This window comes from Eleginops maclovinus, chromosome 18 (genome assembly GCF_036324505.1).
Source record: "Eleginops maclovinus isolate JMC-PN-2008 ecotype Puerto Natales chromosome 18, JC_Emac_rtc_rv5, whole genome shotgun sequence".
NCBI classification, from domain to species: Eukaryota; Metazoa; Chordata; class Actinopteri; order Perciformes; family Eleginopidae; genus Eleginops; species Eleginops maclovinus.
In genome coordinates, this window is record NC_086366.1 from 2,763,703 (window position 1) to 2,786,839 (window position 23,137).

General features: G+C 47.1%; 1 protein-coding gene across 5 annotated transcripts in view; it reads left to right on the plus strand.

Annotated features, from left to right (window-relative positions):
* The first annotated feature begins 3,598 nt into the window (after positions 1-3,598).
* Positions 3,599-23,137, plus strand: part of epha4l (eph receptor A4, like) — a 59,528-nt gene continuing 39,989 nt past the window's right edge. For all 5 annotated transcript variants that reach the window (XM_063906851.1, XM_063906855.1, XM_063906852.1 and 2 more), the window contains exons 1-3: positions 3,599-3,839; positions 5,349-5,416; positions 7,640-8,303. In XM_063906851.1, the coding sequence (XP_063762921.1) occupies positions 3,743-3,839; positions 5,349-5,416; positions 7,640-8,303 (829 nt within the window). In that variant the 5' untranslated portion in view covers positions 3,599-3,742. The remainder of the gene's footprint in view (positions 3,840-5,348; positions 5,417-7,639; positions 8,304-23,137) is intronic.

The window sequence follows — 23,137 nt, forward strand, 5'->3', positions numbered from 1 at the left end:
ATCACCACGTGGAGCTGGGTGTCCGAAGGCGGTGGGCAGGGCCCGTAGCCTGGAGGGGTCACGGGTCAGCAGGAGGTGGCTTTAGTGGCTTTAGGGTGAAACAATGGCCCAAACTGTAGTCAGGGAGGGGGGAGAACATGAGAGGGGGGACAGGGGGGTCGAAGGTTTTTGCTTTGTGGACGTTAAATGTGTATTGACCTTCCTGAAGAGAAACACTGGTTGATCATTCGTCCTGATATTTGATTCATCACTTCTGTATCTTAACTTTTCCAGTGTTGTGTGTTGCGTGCATTGTACTACTTAGTTACCTTACTCCACTGGCGATAGTAAACACAAATCAAAAGTCTGGTCACTGATTGGTTCCCATAGCCTCCAGTGAATGTATCACAGTTGGAAAACCTCTTCTGTGAGGGGGTCATACGGTGTGGCTCGACACCAGCACTCCCACTGCAGAGATATCATTACATTTCATTTAGAGACGATTTCATCCGAAGCAGATTATAAAAAAACTTCAGGATGTTTCTCAGGGATACTCTGACATGTCGACTGCAGGGTCTGGAGATTGAACCACTCGCCCGCTGATTAGAAGACGACCATTTCACCCTGAGCCACGGCCACCCAGATACAGGATCAAAAAGACATCTTAGTGTTGAAGCAAAACGTTAGGTAAGACGTCTCTGAGTCCCTCCTCTTTCTATTCCTGTTTCTCATGCAGCTTTTGATTTTATTTCTCACAAATAATCACAACTGTACACATGAATCAACCCTAGAAAGTCAGTCTCACTTTCTATCCAATACCCTGTTTGACACAAATGTACTTTCAGAGTTCTCTTAACAACAGCAGCTTGATTTCAGTGACATCAAGAGCACTAATGATGCATGTTATTCTGTCTGTAGAAAGGGCTTCTTGTCTCCTGGGTGCTAAATGATTGGGAGAATGGGGTTAGGGTTAACTCTATCGCTTTACCAAAGAGAAATGTTCCCTTTTTAACGTGCAAAGTTAACGTGTTAAAGAGTGCAGGTAAAACAAAGATCCAGCTGTGCAATACAAGTCTCATTATTTACAGTCACTTTACTGGGCTACGTTGGAGCTACAATATTCTGTTTGGTTGTACGCAGCCTGTTCACAGTGGTCTAATAACTGCAGCAGATGCTTGTAAGGTTGCTGAGAAGGAAAGCCTGTCACTTTCATTCCACTATATCAGTCCTCAAGGTATGCATTGTGTTGTAAATGTGGTGAAATATTTGCTAAGATGCAAAAACCAGGTGATCAAAAGCAGGAAAGTTAGCCTACCCTAACGCAGACAAGAACATCCAGCATGTGAGAAATGACTGAATCATTTTTAATAGGAGTCCAAAACATCAGCAAACTGTTCTACAGCGCCACATGTGAGTTTATCTGTGTGTGTGTGTGTGTGTGTGTGTGTGTATCTGCTCAAGCAAAGGATTTAGAGTCGGTGTGTGCATGATTGGCACACAATGCAGATGTGTGGGCAGCAGATGCCATCTGGAGAAAGCGGAGTGGGCTGGTAGAGTAAAGGGGAACAGGGAGGGAGGGGGGGGGAGAAAAATAAAGCGCCAATAGTTTGACAGGAAGATAAAGGGAACGATGGGAGTGTAATCAATCAAAAAAAAAACCTGCGACACAAATATAGGAGGACACAGTCCGCCCACTCGCGCCCCTTCCCGACCGCCATCACAGTCCGCCATTGTCGGCCTTTTGGTTGAAAAAGATCAAAAGCCCCCAGGTGCCCCCTCTGGCTTTCTGAGGTTGCCAGGCTTGTCGTCAGGGGAGGAAAAATAGAGGGAGAGTGCCCTCCATCCCTTCATCTGGGGATGGAGTAGTGAACAATCAATGTTCGAGGCGGAATTGGCCAATGTTAGGAGAGCACCAGGTGCTTTGTGTGCTTCGTTACGACGGTGGAGACGCTTCCGCATGAGAAACCACAAAGGCACAGTGTCCCAGGAAACTCTCATAAACCCACACATTAAATCCCAAATCAGCCACAGTTTTTCTTGACCTGAAATCATTTCTTTGAGCAATCCAAGATCCAGCTGCCCCCTCAGACAAAAAATACTTCCTTAGAGTGGCACCTATGGGGGGAAACAAAGCCACACTATGTCTGCAAAAGCATTTGAGACAATGGCAGGTCTATTCGCAATGAGAAAATGTCTCCTTGCCGGGGCTGAAATAAATAAAGTCGTAGCCAAGTCTTGGAAGCCCGAGGTCGGTGTGACATCAACAACGAGGCATGGGAACGAGAAGGATTGCTATCTGCCAAATGTTGATGCTAGAGGCTACAGACAATATTTCATATTCATACAGAGACACGTGTATCTGTGATGAGATGAGAAGAACACCGGCGTTCAGACACCTGCTGAGAGAGAGGAAGAGTTCTGACTTCCTGAGTCACAAACAGGCCTGTGAAGACAGATAAAGCTCCTAAATTCAAAACGCATGCTAGCTTTATTCACATTTTAAGTGAGAAGCTAACAGTATTGAGATTCAGCAGCCCAACACACTGAAGAAACTGAAACTTTGACTCATGTTTTGCAGGAAGTGGCGCCTCTAAAGAAGACACAGCATCATAAAGGCGCTTGTTGTGGCGGTGGGAAGATATCTGCAGTCGGCGGCTGGCAGAGTGTGGTGATGAAGAAGGCCCCAACCTGCCCACACGGTGACTATCTCCCCTGCAGATCATTGAAAGGTTGCCTGCCTGTGCAACGGGCACCTCTCCTGGGAGCAATAGAAGACCCGTGTAGGAGGACATAAAAGAGTGAGAGCACCGTGGGCAGAACCCCAAACCTGGACACAGCTGGCTTTTCTCAAACCCCGAACAATGCAGGCTTTGTTTGGGAGAAAAAAGCTGCATCCATTCCTGCCCACCATTCACCTTTTGCAGCTCAAGACTTCCCCTACCCTATCCTGATGGATTTCATCATAAATACCCATAAAGCCTTGATAATATTAGAACAATAGCCGGTGACCATAATCCAATACATGCTCTCCACAGATCACAAAACAAGGCATTGTCAATTTCCCCAAAGTGCAATGGCATGTCTCGTTGGGGAGGTCATGCTCATGCTTGTTCTTTAATCCAATTGTGGAGGCAGAACAGGAGTCGGGATCTCCGCTAGGTGGCGACCTTGGACCGGCGCGGCTCACCTTGAGCAGCGCTGCGCTTCACTGGAGACAGACTACTTGCACAGTGTGGGGAGAGCAGAGCACACACACTGGCGCATTGCATGTGGATATACGCATGTACAGATATGGAGCATTCTGTGTGTCAAGGAAGCGGAATTACAGGAGTGTTTTGGAAGTGAAGCACCGTTTTCACCACTAGAAATGCACCATGTGTTCTGATAAAGTCAATCTGAGTCAGAGTTTAACATCCCCAGTGCTCATGCCACCTCTCGCTACCGGTAAATGAGAGAGTGACTTGTTTCGGGGGTGCAAGAGGAGGGGGGGTTAATGATTATTCTCCCCGCTAACCCCCAGTCCACTATACGCTTCCTATATGGATTGACGGGCTCCGCGTCAGAGCGCACCAGTAGACCCGCCTCCTGGCTGGCTGTGGAGCTGCGTCTCTCTCACCCTGTCCGCTCCAAACCCATTATTCCACTGGGAGAGAGAGAGAGAGAGGGGAGAGAGAGAGAGAGAGAGGGAGTGAGAGAGTGAGCAGGACCTAGGAGAAGAAGAGCAACGAAAAGAAAAAGAGGAGAGAGAAAAACGACGACACAAATGGCACTCATGGCAGGGATTTTGTTCACCGCCACCTTTCTTGTTTTTGGGATTTCTACATTTGTTTCGCCAGCACGGATATACCCTCCGAATGAAGGTAAGGTTGTTGGGAGGAAGATATTAAAAGCTGCGGCGCACTTCTGACTTCATCCCCCCCGGCTCCGTGGCCCCGTGTGCTGCGGAGACTCACTCTCAGTTAGTTTAATGTTGGAACACACCGACGGTCACCTTTACGCAGCGACTTTTTGTGAGCTTTGTGTGAACGGAATGAGAAGTGGCTTTCCCAAATGCGCAGCGGCTGGTTTGGTGTCGGGCTCGGGCTTTGGAGCAGCCGAGAGAGCCTGGGGGCAGAAAGCCTCGATACGTGCCGATGTTTCTGTTTGGAGAGAAGGTCAAGCTGCTTTATGCAGGAAAAATAAGTTCAATAAGTGCAGCTTCTATTAAAAACATACGTGTTCCAGAAGTAAATGTAGGAGTCCGTCGGGCACACGCAGGACTGACCAGGCAGATCTTTATTTATCAAATTCAGATTATCTCTCACTGATGGCTCCCGCTGTCACTGACGGTTTCACTGAGAGGTGATTATGGGAATGACTGACTGTAGAATGGAAGAAGAGAATAATGTGGTGTATTGGATGCAGGCCGGATTTTAAAAAAAAGGTACATGGGGAATACATTTTTGCTCTGAGGCGACCAAACGTTAAAGTGCACGGTGTTTCAACGGAGAGATTTTGGGACTCCAGTTGCCTGCTCGGGGTCCCGGAGTGCAGGGTGTCCAGTTTCCAAAATGTTAGGCCCAATACAAGGTATAATTGTACGACTTTACAGTGCAAACACAAACATACAAAGTACTTTGTCCTAAACCATCACATGGAGTCTGTGTGTCGTTTCTCTATCTGAGCTGTTTGACACAACAAGTACAACACGCTGCAGCCCGGACTCAGGGAAGTTCAAACAAATGCTTTAAATTTAAAAAGGAACAGTCTGTATTGTACCTAATAATTCATATGGTGGACTTACATAACGGGCTTGTTTATTAATTTATACCGAGCAGCTGATTTACTCACACCGGATTCAAACCCCCTAAAAAAAACAGTCTGAATTTTTAATGCATTTAATGTTTTAATTTATTCCTCACAGACTTCTGGTTTTATTTTTTCCCGAGATATTTTTTACGTTTGTCTGTCGAAAGCATTTTACATTTTGTTCTTCACCGTCCCAAGTTTGTGCACACGGCTCCCTGATTGATTCCGATCACAGCAAAATGAATGATCATTTCTCTAAAAAATATGTAGAACACTGGAGAAAGACATTTGTGTTTCGTGGAAAATCTTTATGCCAACGAAAATCGATCAAAACAGACATGCGTTTGGCACAGCAGGGAATTACGCAGAACAAGACTCGCTGGCCTGCAGTCTTTATTCTCTTTGTGTACATCCATCATGAGGACGTTTCTCTACTTAATCACATTAGGGATGAATTCACACATCAACGCAGTGTTTTAAATTCATAATGCCGTTTTATTTGAGAACAGAAACCCAATTTTAACTGTCATAATGTACATGATGTTGTATGCATGCTCACTTCTCCCATTCTTGTTTTCCAGTCACGTTACTGGACTCCAGATCCGTGCAGGGGGAGCTGGGATGGGTCGCCAATCCGACAGAAGGAGGGGTAAGTCGTGGAAAAGAAGTGTCCCCCTTGTTAGGACGCATGGTCCCCCTATTGAGCAAAAAAAAAAATGGAGAGATAATATCCATTATGGGCAAGAGATGTGGAGTGGAGCGCCACACACACACACACACACACACACACACACACACACACACACACACACACACACACACACACACACACACACACACACACACACACACACACACACAGCACTCTTTGATAAGATGTAGTCCTTTATGGGAATATCGTTGTTGATGATTTATTGTGCAGCTGTTGGGCGAGATGAACCCTAAAATATGGTGAATTAGAATGTGTTGTAGGATACAGAGACCCTCAAAACAACGTCTGTGGCCCCTTGAGGTCCCTGAAACCCACTTTGAGAACCACCGGTCTATAGGCACCCCCTCCCTCAGCCCCAGCTCCCCTTTCTCCTCGCTCCCCTCCTCTGTAACCACTCTGCGATGGTCAGATGCAGGGGCCGATACTGCAGCGGGCGTCAGGTTTCCCTGAATAGACGGTGGATTGAATCGGTCTTTGTGGAGAAACTTTATATCCCTTTCCACCATTGAGTGGAAGAGAGAGGGGCTTGGCAGCTGAGAGAGGGTCCTCTGGAATGGATGAATAAAGGGGGGAAAGTGCAGAGGGGTTTAGCTCTTGCCGCAGGACGACTGGATCTCGCTGTAAAGCAACGGGGAGACAGGGTCGGAGCGAATGTGTGATCCCGCTGGCTAATTGGGATCTCTACAGTGGCTCTGATAAGAGAAAGAGTAAGGGGCCCCACAGTGTGAGGATGTGCCACGGGCGTTAGGCGGTTCAGGAGAGGTGACACACATGCCATACCTTCCGTTTAAAGGATGATAAACACAAGCAGCCTTTTAATTTTTTACTGAATAAATACAAATTAGAGGCAATCATGTCGACTAATGAATCTGCACCCAGAGGGAACAGATCCCCCACCTCGTGCAGCTGTTGCAGGCTCTGTGAACTTGGCCGATGATGCGTTCTGGCCCCCCCCCCCACCACCCTCCTCTCCCCGCGGCCATTTTATCACAAACAAGTGATTGACAGGGTCCTGGCATCCCAGTCAAGCCTGCATTCAGCCTCTCATTATCACCAATTGGCCTTATTCTCCTTCTTCCCCTCGCTATCGGGGGGAAAGGTACAGCCCTTATCTCAGCAGCGCTTGATTTGGAGGCCAAAAGAAGAGAGTACGGCGGGGAATGATGGACGGTTGCTCAAATCTAACAGCCACATGCTATGTTTAGCATTATCCAAACCCCTCCTCTGGGGAAATAAGGGTTTAATCCAGATTGTTTACGATAAGGCGTCAAATCAAATCTGGCTTCCCATATCTTCTGCTGTGCCATTATGACTCTTCTTTCATACACGTCTCTAAACGGTTGAAGCTGTGGGAGCCAAAGGCCTGTCTGCTCTTGTTTACAGCCCGGCTCAGAGAAAGACTTCTATTTAAAACACACGGTGCAGCTTTGAGCCGCTCAAGACATGCTCAATGGTGATCTGTGGAGAGGAGAACTTTTATCATGAGTAAAATAAACATTCCCTCCTGGCAAAACAATGAAGCTTGGATAACGTAATCCATGCATCCCACGTCAGCGTGTCCCTCCCTCTGCTACGGTTTCATGCTAACACCAGCACGTCTCCCGGTCTCCATCATGCATGCTGATGTAAAGCAGGCTCACATTAGACCATTAGCATCGAGTCCAGACTTTTCTAATCCCACTTTCCTTTTCTCAGGTCTCTATTTGTGTCTGTAAGGATGATTGCGTACACTACTCCCAAAGTGTAGGCGTCACAGATGCATATAACTAATTATACATTTCCTTTTCTCGCCGTTGAGGGGAAGCCATGAATATTAATATCTGTATGATTCTATATTAGGACCTATCAAGGTGCCATTCATGAAATATGCATTAAGTTCAGCCATCGATTAATTGCTCTGCTGAGACTTTCACATATCGACTAATCTTTCTTGAACGCTCTTTTGCAAAGTATTCCTCCAAAATGTGTTTGATATTTACACAGTCACAGTTTTAATTAGGAGAGCGTTTAGTTCGAATATTTCTCTGAGGCTTTTACCCTTTAACAGTGACACTTTCAAAGTATTACACGAGTGTTCGGGGAGTTTGCATTCAACGAAATCTACAGACTGAGGTTCAAGAATATCGTTGTAACATTTTTGTATTGTCCTTTTCCCCCCAGTGGGAGGAAGTGAGCATCATGGATGAAAAGAACATTCCCATCCGGACGTACCAGGTGTGCAATGTCATGGAGCCAAACCAGAACAACTGGCTCCGCACGGACTGGATCCCCCGGGGCGGTGCCCAGCGCGTCTACATCGAGATCAAGTTCACCCTGCGGGACTGTAACAGCCTCCCGGGGGTCATGGGAACCTGCAAGGAAACCTTCAACCTGTACTACTACGAGTCCAACAACGACAAGGAGCGCTATATCCGTGAGAACCAGTTTGGAAAGATCGACACCATCGCCGCCGACGAGAGCTTCACTCAGGTGGACATCGGCGACCGCATCATGAAGCTGAACACGGAAGTCCGGGACGTGGGCGCCTTGTCCCGGAAGGGTTTCTATTTGGCCTTCCAGGACGTCGGAGCGTGCATCGCTCTGGTGTCCGTCAGGGTCTTCTACAAGAAGTGTCCGCTGGCCGTGCGTAACTTGGCCCAGTTTCCCGACACCATCACCGGAGCCGATACCTCGTCGCTCGTGGAAATTCGAGGATCTTGCGTGGATAATTCCGAGGAAAAGGAGGTTCCTAAGATGTACTGCGGGGCCGACGGAGAGTGGCTGGTGCCCATTGGGAATTGCCTGTGTAACCCCGGATATGAAGAGCGCAACGCAGAATGCCAAGGTAGAGAACGGACGTCTGTTTTGTGCTTTTTCAATTCTCTATTTATAGATAATTTCTCCTTTCAGACCCTTCCTGTCCCCTCACCATCCTTCGCTCTTTGTCTTTATCCTTGGTGTTTTGTTCCCTTTGTCCTTCACCAACCTCACACTCTGTTGGATACTTCTTTACTCCTCGCTCTCCGAGGTCTTCCTCCCAGTGTCTGGTTGGGTGATAGAAGCACTGATGGGTTTGTAAAAAGGAGTAATTAGCGGGGCCCACTGGGAGGTGTTGTGCAATGGGATGCATCCCGGGAGAGGAGAGCTCCAACTGGTTTGCTGTGCCCATCTTGCTCTTTCTCTTATTCCCAATCCAGCTGGAAAAAAAAAAGATGTAGAGGAAGGAGGGAAGGAGTTTATCATTCAGGGCAGGTATGAGACGAGTGGAAACACACAGCTGTGAGATGGGGTTGAAATAGTCCCTTCGTGGACGATTATTCCAGTCTCAGTTTGACGTGATCCTACACCGGGCTGTTTGATGACGTTTAAAGGTCAGTGCCGAGTGCCTCCTTTTAGATATTTTTAAATCAGGAGCATGATAGAGCCTCGGCATGTTGCTGAGTTCAAAACACTGCCTAGAAATGCCTCTTTAAACGCTGCCCAGATCTTTCTCTTTTCCTTCAAGCTCTTATGAGGAATGGCATGTTTGATGAACTTGCATCATTGCTTACAGTGGATTATCGTCTTGTGTGTAGCGTGGATAGCTAGTTGTACCCAGCTGCTGTTTTTGTGGAACACATGCAGCATTTTGCCAGTCTGTCAGCTGGCCAGACGAGCCAAGGCCAATTCTGCCACCCTGGTTTATTGGTGTAGCCCACCAGCAGCCACCCACCACTGCAGCAGTGAGGGGTCAGGGGCTGGGCAGGGGAGCACTACAGCTCTCTTAATTTATGAGGGGAGCCTTTATCTCGGAGGACTAATTGCGTGACAAACAGGTGATTTAGGGCTGGGTTGCTGTTGCTTGCTTGGGGGGTGGGGACTCAATTGGACCCCTTTCTATGATGCAATCGACTATAATACCCTCTTTTGTTTCCACTCCGAACGAGAACCCTGATCTCATTTCTCCTGCAAAATTAAACTTCTTATCTCCTTTCTGTAACTCCCGTTTAAATAAATTGCTCTCCAAAGATTGCAATAAAAGGATTCTGGAAACCTTAATGGTTTTATGGCTGATGCAGTCTCTGAGCTGGCAGTAATGCATCCATTTAGTGCACATATCACTGCATCTGCTTGAAGTTTGTTTGAGTTAAGCGTGCCAACACATCCTCCTGCGTTCATTCGTCTAGCTTCAGTTACACCGCTCAGCGTTTCACTTTCAATTTGGAAACTGGATGATAAGCATTGGGTCTGAAGGGGACTGAAGGGTTAAAGGTGGCGGCCACTGATGAGCTGGTTAATATTCTCCGCTCTACGGGAGAGGGGCTGTATCACCATGTTGACCAAGGAGTTAGATAAAGCTGGTTTCTGGGGGGAGGGAGGGAGCGAGGGAGGGTTTCAAAGGGAGTGTCTCGGCGTGTGTGTTTTACATATTTAGGAGTTTAAACACTAGTAGGAGAGTTTCCTGACACTATACGTCTTAAATTGCTTACGGTGAATGTTCTTTTTGTCCTCGAGTTAAGTTAGACTAATTTCCAAATGTTTATTGATTTGGATCATGAGTTGAAAAGTGCTCGTACACTAAACCTTTGGTGAGAAAATAATTATGATGATTTCTTACTTAAAGGTTTGGGTTTTATTCAAATGTATGGCATATGAAGTCTTCTGGGGTCACTTTTGTAAAATACTCCAACATGTTTGCCTCTTTTAACTTGAAATTAGGTTTAATTTTGTGAAAATTAAGTCTATTGACCCTAAATAAATAAAAAAGAGTCAGAATAAAGTCGTCTTAGAACGTGTAACACAGATTTGGGAGATTGTTTATACTGTAAACTCTATCGTATGAAGGACAAGAGTTGAAGGATCCCGGTGCAAAGAAGTCCATGTGTATGTGTGTGTGTGTGTGTGTGTGTGTGTGTGTGTGTATACGTGCAGGGTTACGGGGGCACCTTGGCCCCTGGTTCCCACCCCAGGATGAATGGGCTCTACTCCATCATTGTTTGGGGCGGCAGCGGAGCCGGCCGAGGCTGGCGCTGTTCTGGTGGGGGGATAAGAAGGAAGAGGTAAAGACGGGAGGCGGGGGGGGGGGGGCTGCTGGGGGGCACATAGGAGTTATATGTGCTCTACCCCTGGCAGAGTTCAGAGGTCACCCCCTCCTGCATCCATCTTACCACTGCGTCTGACAGCGTCCTGGACCCAGGATTGATTAAGACGTCAGGATTTTGACAGCTTTGGTGTTGGGGGGGGGGGTTAAATTCAGGGCCAATGCAAGGGGGGCAACCAGGGGCAGTAAGGGCCAACGGGGGCCCCTGATCTAAGGAGAGGGGACCCTGTCTGTTTGCATTTGGGATCCCTTTCCCTGTTAACCTATGGCGGGGGTCAGGGAGGGCCTTCGCTCCTCATCTGGTGAGGGGGGTTCCTACTGTTGGGGGTAGGGGGGGGGGTGTTGACAAGGTAGTGGGAGGGGAGGGGGAGATTAGTGAGAACTACGTGTGTCATTATGGAGGAAATGATAATTACCTTCAAGAGAGATAAAGATAAAGGTCTGGCAGCAGTTTTGCTTCTGTGTGTGTGTGTGTGTGTGTGTGTGTGTGTGTGTGTGTGTGTGTGTGTGTGTGTGTGTGTGTGTGTGTGTGTGTGTGTGTGTGTGTGTGTGTGTGTGTGTGTGTGTGTGTGTGTGTGTGTGTGTGTGTGTGTGTGTGTGTGGATAACGACTTAAGGGCCTTATTGTGATGTCAGTGTCTGATCGTGGCGTTTTCTCACCTAAGACCCCCCCTGTCTCTGCTGAGCTGGAAACTCTCATTCAATTTGGATTAAGAGGTTTTTCTACGGATGAACTTTCTCTCCCGTCACCGATGGCTCTCCCTCCCTCCCTCCCTCCCTCTGTTGACAGTGTTAAATATGCGCTTGGGAGCATCATTCTAAATTCACCACGTAATTCTATTTAGCCCGCCGGTCCCCCGCGGCTTTAAACACACAGTCTCTTTGCTCTTCCTCCCCCCCTCAACCCTCCCCTCTTCTCTTCCTCATCCTCCGACTCTTGTGAATACACAACATTTGCATCTTTGGCCGACTTTCTCGTCCATTTTCCGTTGCTTTATACGCTTTTCTCACTTGTCATACATCTCGAATATTCCTTTATCTCCCCCTCAACTTCATGTTACCCTTCCTTCCTCTCCCCCTCTCTCTGCTCCGGCCGTGGAGGTGGTTAGTGTCTGTCAGCCTGTCTCTGGTGGCGGCGGCAGGAAGTGGGCTGAATAATGAGATTACCCTCGGTGTGAGAGAGGGGAGGCAGCTCACAGAACATCCTCACCTATCACTGTTCCCACAAACACACATGCAGGAACGAGTGTGTGTCAGCGTACACACACACACACACACACACACACACACACACACACACACCGGAATAATTAAAACCCAGATGCATGCAGGGGAAACATCTCAGGTGACAAATCAGAATCAGGCTTCCTTTATTAGTCCTGCAGCAAAAGTGACATAGCAGATAAAAGGCAGGCAATAATAAAGGAGCTAGCATGATAAATATAGAGGAAAACACACACACAAAGACAGAAAAGTCCTCATGCATGGCTTTTAAATAGGTAAGAGTACATATTAATCATCGAGATACCTTGTAAATGAATGTTTTGCACGTTCAAATGATCATGCAAAGCAGAATTGCCCAAAAACTGTTGATATATTGCACATTAGAGGTGTAATATATGCACGTCTGCACCCGCTGGACGTCGTGAATGCATGCAAAAGAAGAACATGTGAAGTAATGGACTCAGATACACATTCATAAATATGTATAGCAAATGCACACACACACACACACACACACTGAGAGCAGAGCAGAATAGAGGTGAATGTACTCATCACTCTCCCTGCCACCGGAGAGGCTCACTCTGTGCCGCTGAATAGAGACGAGGAATCTATTACCGACGGAGAGCAGAGGGAAGAACAACAGATAGAGAAAGAGGACAAAATGTCTCATGAGTAAATCCTCCGCCACCCTCCTCCTCTCCCCGCTGAAGTAATTGCTTAAAGCAGTTTTTTGTATATTCTGTTCTTGTTTAGCTCCCTCGAATGATTAGACTAAAGTCCTCTCGACACGGGGAGGAAAGGGGGTAGTAATTCAGCCGTCATTAGCCGAGGTGATGAAATGTTTTTCCTGCTCGGGCTGCCGTCCGGCTCGGTGTTTGTTCCCTTTCTACACACTCATCGCCCGTCTCCCTTTCCCCTCAGGAAGCCACAAGTGCTGGAGCGTGATCCCACACGCTGCCACTAATATCCATCTTCAGGTCGTTTGTCTTTCATTGAGCTTTAAACCACATTTTTCCAAACAAAAACAGCTCCTTTTTAAGAGTGTTCTGGAACAATGAGCTTCATTTTGCGTCGTTTTTAAACAGCGTACACTGGTTTAGTGCCAGGAGGAAGTCAAAGTCCATTAGGAATAAGTGGAGTCATCTCAGCCTCAATTGTTTTGCGCGATTGGACTCTTGATATATTACAGTTTACCAAATTGTGAGCGGTGTCAGATGGTTTGATTCATTTTGAGTTCAAAAAATAGTTTGAGAATTGTGAATATTTTTGCAAAATTGCTGTGATTTAAAACATTTAGCATTTTATTTGAATGGTGAAATGAAATAGAAATCATGCCATTAGACTTTTCTTTCACAGATTTATTTGGTTTTGCTGTTCATACTGCAAAACACAACTGTTCACTGATGCAAAAATATAATTTCAGTTGGTGAAATGACTTTGTTTTTACCTATTGTTGCGGGTTGACTGACATACAGTAGGTCATATTTTCTACAAGACCGATCCATGACTCTTACGTGTCATGTAAAAACACATGTATTGTCAACATTTCAACTTCAATGAGTGATGGGAAACAGCCTTTGTGACAATGCATCCCTCAGATAATCCACTGGGTTTTTATATCGAAATCAAAGTCACCACGCCTGGAGATACAAGGCACCTTCCGAACTCTATCCTGTGCAGATAAGCCCAGAAATTAGCATCCCGTTATGAGTTAATGTGGGGTAAGGACAGCTTACATGATCCGTAATGGTGCTACTTGCGCCGTTGTCAGCGGGCTTCAGCGACATATAGCTGTGGAAGTGTCAGAAAAAGCTCCTTTTAAAAGGAATGATAAAATGTCTCTCCTCTCTGCTCCTCTCATCTTTCTGAAAAGCATCCTCTCTTTGAAGCCTGCGATGGGAAGAGGGAGCGATTAAAGCAGTCAGCAAGCAAATTAGCATGTCAAAAGGCCCCGAATCAATACCCCAGCTCTCTACCAACACAACCCTGCAGTCCTCTCCACCCCACACACACACTCACACTATCCGTCCCTGACGTTCATCCATTCCTCCGGCTGTTTCCCTCCTTCTCCCTCCATTTTCTCCTGCACACTCTCCCTCTTACACTCTATTTCTCCTTTAGCACACTTTACATTTTTTCCTCCCCAAAAAGCCCCTCCTTCAGCGGAGAAAAGAGGCCGAGTTTGTAAAGAGAGACAGACGGATGTATAGGCGGAGAAAGACGGACATGAGGGAGAAGTGGACAGCGATCAAGTGGGCATGGGTGTACTGTTTTTCAGAAGGGGGAGGTTATGAAAGAGAAAACGAGGGGCCTCTGCCACCGTCTTTGTGGAGCGAGAACGGCCCTCTCTCGCCAAGAAGAACCCAGGAGATGGAGATGGAGATGAGGAGGCAGGGAGGGGAGAAAAAAGAGACAAAAAACACGGGGGGAAGTGAAGTGGAAAGACATTTAGTTCCAGTCTGGCAACCGTACTTTTTCTACATAGTTGCTCTGAAATCCCTTTGATGTGGAGCAATGTGTCACTGATCGCAAGTGTGTGTGTGTGTGTGTGTGTGTGTGTATGTGTGTGTATGTGTGTGTGTGTGTGTGTGTGTGTGTGTGTGTCCATTATCCAATTGTTCTTTATAAGGATCCCCATTAGCACTAGCATGAGCATTGGCTGTTCTTCCTTGGGTTTGCGAGATAGACCTTTGTGATAACAAGGTTATATCTCTTGCCAAATTTAACAACCCTATATTTACTCTGATTAGCGTTCCCGTCTCGTGATCGGAGCCAAAGCTCCTCAGATGGGGGGCCAGCCCTCCGACAATTGGAGGGTGATTGGAAACACCTTGAACACGTTTTATGTCCCCTTCTCTCTCCTGCTGATTCCTATCTTAAGCTCCCTCCTTCCATCCTCATCCGTCCTGTTGAAGGAGGTGGTCTTTCTTCATCTTCCTTGTTCTCCGGGGTGGGGGTGGGGGGCGCAGAGTTCAGCGGGCAAATCAAAGGCTGCTCCGTGGCAATCAGTAAAGTTTATGACAAAAAAGCCTTGCAATAAAAGGGCCGCTGTGTAATCTGATGTGCCCTGAGACTGGACGCAGTGCCCATTTTAATGAGCTGAGATCCCCCCCTTTTCTCTAATCACGACCGTGGAGGAAATGACACACTGGTTCGTTCTCTCCCTGGAAAAAACACACACTTAGAATATGTGATTTTCACTTTGTAAGAATGAGGAAAACATGCAGGGTGTTGCAAGGAAACAGTTTAGTCGACAACATCTGTTAATGCAATAGAGGTGTGAAGTGAGGGGTGCTGTATTGGGTGTCCAACGGCAGATTATTACATGCATGCCTGTTGGATGAGTTGGGAGTCCAGGGTTTGAGTTGCCAGAAGTTCCATATGAATCCAAATACAAGCAAATGCATTAGAAAATAAGACATAAGGCAACTGCAAGATGCTTTTAGGTAAGAATTCACAGAGCTTACATTTCTGTTTTGGCACCACTAACAGTGAGGTAAAGCTGCATTTTGTCTTTCAAGAAACCTTGTTTTCTGGGTCAATCTTGAGTTAATCCTGCAGAACTGGTGCAGTGCTTGCAACTGGATTTCTCTTAAAGAGGTGTCGAAGCTGGGGCTTGTTGGAATTGTAGCATTTAGATCTATGCACACTGCTAAACGTACGAACACAACTTAAACTTATTGTATTAATTATCAAGGTGTAGGAGGAACATTAGGAGAACGCTATGTGTGTGTGTCCATGGCATTATGCAACTCTAGTAAATCACTACCAAAAAATAGTCACATCTACCAGACTAACTAAACTAAATGTTGTTGTTGCTAGGCAGATTTGTCACTTTTTGACAGCTGTTTCCCCTTGCTCTCAGTCTTTATGCTAAAACAAGCTAACCAGCTTCAGGATCTAACCTCAAATCCAGACCTGAAAGGGAACTGTTTATTCTCTTAAAAGAAACCTTAAACATTTCCAAGAAAACTGCTCACCAATTCTATTTACAAATCCTCATACATGGACCTCTGCTTGGTTTCAGCCCAGATCTTTGAGATCAGGTAGCAGACCTCTCGCTGCGAAAACACGTGTTCGCACACCGGCATGCAACTACATGTGAATCAGGCTCACCGTGGGGGGGGGGGTCGCCTGTGCGGTGTAACCTCTCTGTGGGAGAGCTGAAATGTAATTTGGGGATGTGGAGGTCTCGCAGCACCGGGGATCTGAAGCTGCAGATGTCCAGCCAAAGGCGGAGGTGTGTCCATGCTAAGACACGTCTCTGGGATTAGAAACCCTTGATCTGCCCTGATCCCCAGTGAGCTGTCAAATACTGTTGGGAAAAAAAATACACGAATCCTTGAAGGCACACACCATGGAAGAATGCGAGGTTAAGAAAATACCGGAAAGACAGATAGGATAGGCGATTCACCGAGAAAGAAGTGATTGAAATGAAAAGGAGGCTTGTTGGTCTGTAAGTGGAGTGTGGATGTGTGTGACAGAGGAAGTGTGTGTATGGAGAAAAAGCAGAGAGAGGAAGATGAATTGACTCCTGTCTACTGGGCCTGATAAATGGCTCTGAATGTGAGAGGTGAAGTGGGGGGGTTACGGGTACAGACGGTGATCGCACTTTGAACAAGCCCAGCGTGGTTGAGTCGCGACCTCCGGCAGCTGCGGGTGATATGACCGTCAATATCTCTACCTGAGTGTGAGGCAGGGTCTTCTTACTGGACTGTGAACTGTTCCCTACTGAAGAAATAGTCCCTGTGAAAGGTGTCGTAACACACCATGTTTTACTCTAGCTCAGGGAGATAAATCTAACCTTCATCTAATGCTGGGACCCTGCACAAGAGAATGAAGGAAGTCATTTGCCAGCTCTGGAATCTCTTACAAAGCCTCAGAGTATAGCCCTAAGTGGTGAAGGAAACCATAAAGATAGGGAGAGATAACAGAAAGGTTCAGGAAGAGAGCAGTAGACATATTTGGAGTGAAAGAATGCAATAAACACAAAACAGAAACGCAACACTTCAAAGCTCGCTACCTTTTGTTTTCCTGCGCGTCCGACCGCACATCAAAGCTAAAGGCTAACACATTAGCAGCGTAGCCTTGTCTAAGCAGCAGCCATTAACCCCGGGCTCCTGTTACACCCCATGCAGCCCTCCCGCACCCCCCTGCAAGGCCAGGTTCAACTAGCCCCGGGGTTACGGAGGCCAACTGCAAAGTTTGTGCACACACATATATGCCACTAACTTTGGAATGCACACACATATCATGCGAAGCCATACCGTGCGAACAGAAGCCGACACAGTTTCAAGTCGGAGGGGGGGTGGGGGGTATTGCTTCCACCACAGCGGTGACCTCAATCCTGTTTTGAGAGGCAGGAGAGGGAGAGTGGTCTAGGGGTGAGGCCAGAGTGACACCAGGAGAGGTCAAAAGGTTAGAGCAGTGACAGCCAGAGTGGAGACCAGCGGAGCGTCATCGGGCTGACATGAGCTGTTGAAGAGCTAGTGACCCAGGAACGCTTTTATGTACCCTGACCGAGCACACACATATAAAACTGCCTGATTCACACACACACACACACACAATGCAGTGATGGTGTGCAAAGCTCTCTGAGGGACACACACACCCTCGTGCACACACACATGCACAATAGAAGGTGCTTTGAGGCCCCAGACAGGCTGTCGTCTGGGAGCTACAAGTAGATTACCTAAACAAACAACCTAAAAATACCTTCCTCTTTCACCCGTCAGTCGACCCCTCCTCGCTTCGCCTTCTCAGAAATTGGCGAGGTTGTTGTTAAACTTGCCCCGCATACAACGAGGTAATTAAATATTCCGCGTGTTCTTGCACACATAAGTGTTGACACGTGTGTGCACACTTTGATTTGACGTACCGTGTGTGAACGTGCTTTTCTTGACAAAGCGCCACAAATCTCCAGGTGACCAGAAGGCTTTTTGATTCTCATTTTGGGTTGTTTTCAACAAAAAGAAATCCCCATCTGCAGGCGATTGGCATTTGGTTGAAGCATTTATGTGGTGACTAGGCAATGTGATACGGTGGTAAAGGTGTGTTCCCACTTGAAGGTGTTATTGATATGACTTCTTGTGGTGATGACATCATAGCATCGTAGCAACCTGAGGTGATGCACCTGTGGAAGGAAACATTTACAGGTGCTTTTAGAGCTGGATGATATTGAGCCTGATTTGTAGGAATCTGCTCATTTGGATTGGGAATATGAGGACCAGAAAGTACAGCTAAATAGTTCTTGGTTCATTTTACTGAGCTGTCTCTTAAATAAGATCAAAACATGATGCGTTTACTTGAAAAAACCCTCAAAGACATCATTTTATGACACAATAAGTCTCAAAATCACCATAAAACCAACTATAAAGTGTTGCATCGTGGGGTATTTCAGGGATCTGTTGTGTATTTGTGCTACACGTGGTTTACCCTTCCAAATTGGATACGAGGCCCCTTTGAGACTGCTTCCCTATCACTTCCTCTTCCTCCTCACCTATTCTTAGTGTGTGTTTTCCTCTACCTTTTCCTGCCCCATTCTCCTCGACTGGCTCCGGGTGAAGTACTTTAGCCCTCCCGATTGTTTAGCGCCGATGTGAGCGTCCCCTCGCACAACAACATTAGCATAGTCCCCCTCCCCCGCCTCTTTTTTTTCATAATTTAATTCAAATGCAGCTCTTTTCATTGTACACAATGTCAGGAAGGCATGCTAGATATACTGCCTGGTCACACACACACACACACACACACACACACACACACACACACACACACACACACACACACCCCCAACCTGAGACTCCAGCCCCTGGAGACCTTGGGGGAAATTTGATCAAGACAATACCTTGACTGAGTTTGTTTACCTCCCATCGTCCCTGCTGTGCTCATGTCCCCGTGCTTTAACAAAGGTGGATGTGTGGTATTGCAAAGTGCATGTGCGTGGTCCTTTGAAAGGCTTTGTGTGCATCCCTCAGTGTGCAGGTGTGTTCAGAAGTCTCTGTTTGTGTGTGCATCTGCGTCTTGTTTGCTTTGAATTATAGTCTGTTCCCTATCTGCTGGGCAAATCTCAGGTCACAAAAGGTCCTTTCGTGCTTTGGCGCCATGCCCTGATTTTTGGGGTGGTGCCACCTTTTGCAGACCTGGCATGGGTGCAAAAGTGGAATCCGAGTCGCCCCCACCCCCACCCAACCACGCCAAGTTAAACAGGGGTTCACCAAACAAAGATGGATCTGTTTGCTGCTGTACATCACTTCAGTTCTCTTTCCTTTCCTTACGTTCCCTTCCTACATGTACATCTTGGCCTCATAAAAGCAGTGGTATTGTCCGCTCTGAAGTGGCTGGGTGGAATACTTTAGATTTCTGCGATACACCCATTGTGCTAATTTTCTTAAGGCCAGGCTCGAGGAATTAGGGAGGAAGTGGAGGCCTACGTGTCAACAAGAACGCTGAGACTTTGACGCGCAGGAAGTCTTCAGAACAATATATTAATTTTGTTCAGTTATTCAAACCAAACAGAAATATTATCAGCGGCAAGATCGTGCACTTTGGAGCCGAATGTAGTTTGTTATGCTTGTAGCAAACTGTATTAGAAAACGTCTTAAATTTGCACATTTAAGACGTTCAATTTGGATAGAAATGGCATGTCATCAGCATAGAGGAACGTTGTTTCACTCGGAGTAGTTTGAAATGTTACTGAATATAACATGGCTTTCTTTGTAGTCATTTTTTACAACGTGTTTTTCCCGTCTGCTTCTCTGGCTGGTGCTCCTCTGTGTCAGGTACAGACATTTTAATTAGGCCAGTGTCGTGGGTGGCTCTCGTGTGATGGATCGGTGCGGCTGAAAATACAGTTATAAATCATCCGGCATTTGACAGACAAGCTGCTGGCAACTCATGCCCCCCCCCCCCTTGGCACTGGCCACCATTAGCAAAGCTGCTGTGATTGTCAGCAAGGTTGGCTTGTGTGTTATTACCATCGTTAGCACTCACTGGCTTTTGTTCTTTGCCTTCATTAACACTTGTGAGGATGTCAAACCAGATGTCGACTTTTTCTGGTTTTGCATCTTAAAGGTCGGCACCACTAGTATGGGACCTTTTCCCCCTGGGTCAAGGTCAAAATATGTGACGAGTGTAATGTCATCAATCATGGTGATCACTTTCGCTTTCCGTGTGTCCCTCATCCATCAGGCTGACGGGTAACGCCGGCCGTGTGGCTGCGTGTCGCCGTCAGGGCCGGAGGTAATTAATAACCCGAGTGACGGTATTAATGAGTTAACCTGCTCTCCGCTCTCATGCTGTTCCACCGACAGATGCTAACGGTCAGCGGCTAGTTATCAATGCTAATACGCAAGTGCCTCAGGTGTGTTGATGTGGAGGGTCTTCTATTGTCTATCTGGCTGTCTGGGTTGGGATAGACAATATCTAAGACTTTGAATGTTGACTGCAACCGGGGGGTAAACAAAGCACTCTTGGAATAGTAATCCTTTCCAACAGGAGTCTCACCTGAACACACTGGCATCCACAGGGAGGGACAGAGAGACACAAAGGCAGGGGGATATGTCAGAAAGGGAGGTTTAGTGGAGATCGCCCGCTCCTCAAGGTGGAGGAGAAGCAGAGACTCTCCTTTAGCCCTCGGGTCCTGAAAGCTGATCGCTTGGTTTTTTTCAAAGAGCGGCTTTGTGAGGACGCCTCTGACTGCTCTTCTGAAGAGCGCTCACTGTCTGTTGTGACTTAAAAAGAGTGACCGGGTTTTCATCACCCAAAGAAGATAAAGCGCCGGCTTGAAAGGAGGCAGAATCGTGAAGCTTGAACTTAATTCTCCTTTTTTTGATTATAAAAGAGGCAATTGTTCTGCCTGGGCAGGCCGAGTTATTGTGAGCCGTGTGCTGGGTGTTATATTCCTGGGGTTTTTTGGACGGCTATTGTAGCCCAAGTTAGCTCTCATGCATTTCAGTCCCCAGTGTATCGGATACTTTGTTGTGTAGGCTGCAGAATAGCTTGCCTATCAGGCTTTGCTTGCAGGTCACTCAAGGTGGGCTGCAGTGGGTGGGTGTGTGGGTAGTTAGGTTTAGTGTAGGGAGCATCCATGACTGTTCAAAGCCTTTTGCTGTGTAGGCTGTTGCCACTCAGAGGAAAATTTAGTTTGGCTTAAGTTGGCTTGCGTGTGGGTAGCTATCATTGTATCATTAGCTTTTGTGCACTCCTATTTTTTTTTGCAGATGGCTGCGTCGACTATTTTCCCCCTCCCCTCACGCAGTGTGGCCAATTCAGCCGGCAGAATCCCCGCCACACGGACAAAACTACTCATTAACTCCCACAGACCTCTCCCTCCATCCCCTTTTCCTTCAAACGTGCTCCGGCTTAGAGACAACAGGGATGTGGATGGGGTGTGTGGCGGTGTGTGTGGGGGGGGTGGGGAGGCTGACAAAAGGGGAAAAAAAGACTAAAGCCAGAGATGAGGATTGAATGAGTGAAAGAGCTACTGGGGGAGAAAAGGGGGGAAGAATGCAATGTCCGGGTCTATGAGGGATTCCATTTTTTTCGCCCTTCCAGAATAGAACAGTAAGTCACCAGTCTCTTTGTCTGCCTTTGATCTCTCAGCTAAGGGATTTGGCACCTGACAAACCCCTCTCTGTCTGAAAGGAGGCCTGCCGAGAGAAAGCCTAGGAGAGTGGGAGAGAGAGATAGAGGGGGCGAGAAAAAAGAAAACACAGGAGAGTGCGACCGGGCAGAAAAAGGAGACGATGGAGTGGAAAAAAGTGGTTCTTATGAGAGGATATGATGGGGGCTTCTCAGCTCATATCCCATAAAAACTAAATACACATGTGGTCATGTGTGCGGGTTTGAAATCAGTGGTCCGGACAGTGATAAATCCAACAAGTCTTAAGGGAGATTCCTCTGTGAAGCCACGGTCTTGTGGACCACCCACTAGTGCGGTCTCTTCCCTCACAAACACACACACACACACACTCACTCACACTCCTAATAGGAAGCAAATTCCCCAGCTTTACTCTGATATCGACCTCTCTTTTCCCCTCGACTGTTCCTTTCCGTGGGGCAGTTGCTGCTGTAAACAAACCCTCATATGTTGACATGACATTTTCAAACACAATTTCTGCTAATGCAAACCACAGACGAAGATGCTGTGTATGGGGAACAGGGATTGGGAGTCGTTGGGACAGCTCGAAGGGACTCAGCCTGGGACAGCTTAATAATTGACGAGCGAAAAACTAATCAACCGTGCACAGTTTGAGGTAGCCGGCTCCTAGACTGTGTCTCTTTTAAGAGGCTCAGGCACCAAAGGCTGTGAAGCATGGGACTCAATTAACTCTCCCTACAGTGGCCAACAGCTGGTTGACCCCACTCTCAACTCCGGACACTTTTCCTGCTCAGCGCACCCGTACAAACCCCACCATCAACTTTTGGGTGTTTTGTCACCTAGAACGGTCACAACCTCTTAAACAATACCCACAAATCCCAGTGTTCCTCCGTCTCTAGTGATGAGATTGGGCGTTGAAAGATTGCTTTTAAGATAGAGAGATAACACAAAGCACCTCCAGACTAATCTCTAGCCCTTAGAAACGGAGGCTTCACGCACCCCTGCAGGCTACAATCAAAGAGACCCCTTAGCTTACCGTTAGCGAGTGAAGCGACATGGATTTAGCCCTGATTGACAGAGTGGGAACAGGGCAAAGAATGGCTCAGCAGGTAGCAGCTAGTCCGGCTCGGTTAACGCCATGCTACCACCTAATCCAGCTGCTTGGAGAGGAGCGTCTGCGGGGCGAAGAGCCTGACTCTAATGCGCCTCCAAGAGAGGGATTTCCTTGTGCTTAGGTTTTTTTTTCTCGGTCTGAATGTGTCGGGTGGTTAGTGGAATGTGTGTTTTTGTTGAAGTACGGACTTCCTCTTCACTGCGGTGGAGAGGCATTGATTTGATTTCCAGTGTGGTGAACACATTTGTTTATGTGACTGTTCTTTTGTACGCAAGGATCCCCTGAAGTATTATGACTGTGGCATTCGAACCCATGCCTTTCCAATACATCTGGTGTGTGTGTGACATCAATCCTGTGTGTGTGTGTGTGTGTGTGTGTGTGTGTGTGTGTGTGTGTGTGTGTGTGTGTGTGTGTGTGTGTGTGTGTGTGTGTGTGTGTGTGTGTGTGTGTGCATGCATTGAGTGTCGCTTTACCCCTGCAGACTTTTAAGTGTGTAATTATCTGATTTATATTGGGTATGGATTTACCCATCTGTCTCCAAAGGGTCTTTACTGTATAACAACACACACATTTTGCACACCCACTCTACTAGAACCCGAACCACAGAGACCCTCCAGCCCCCAGTACCGTTGGCAGAGCCTCGTTGACTGACAGGTTATTT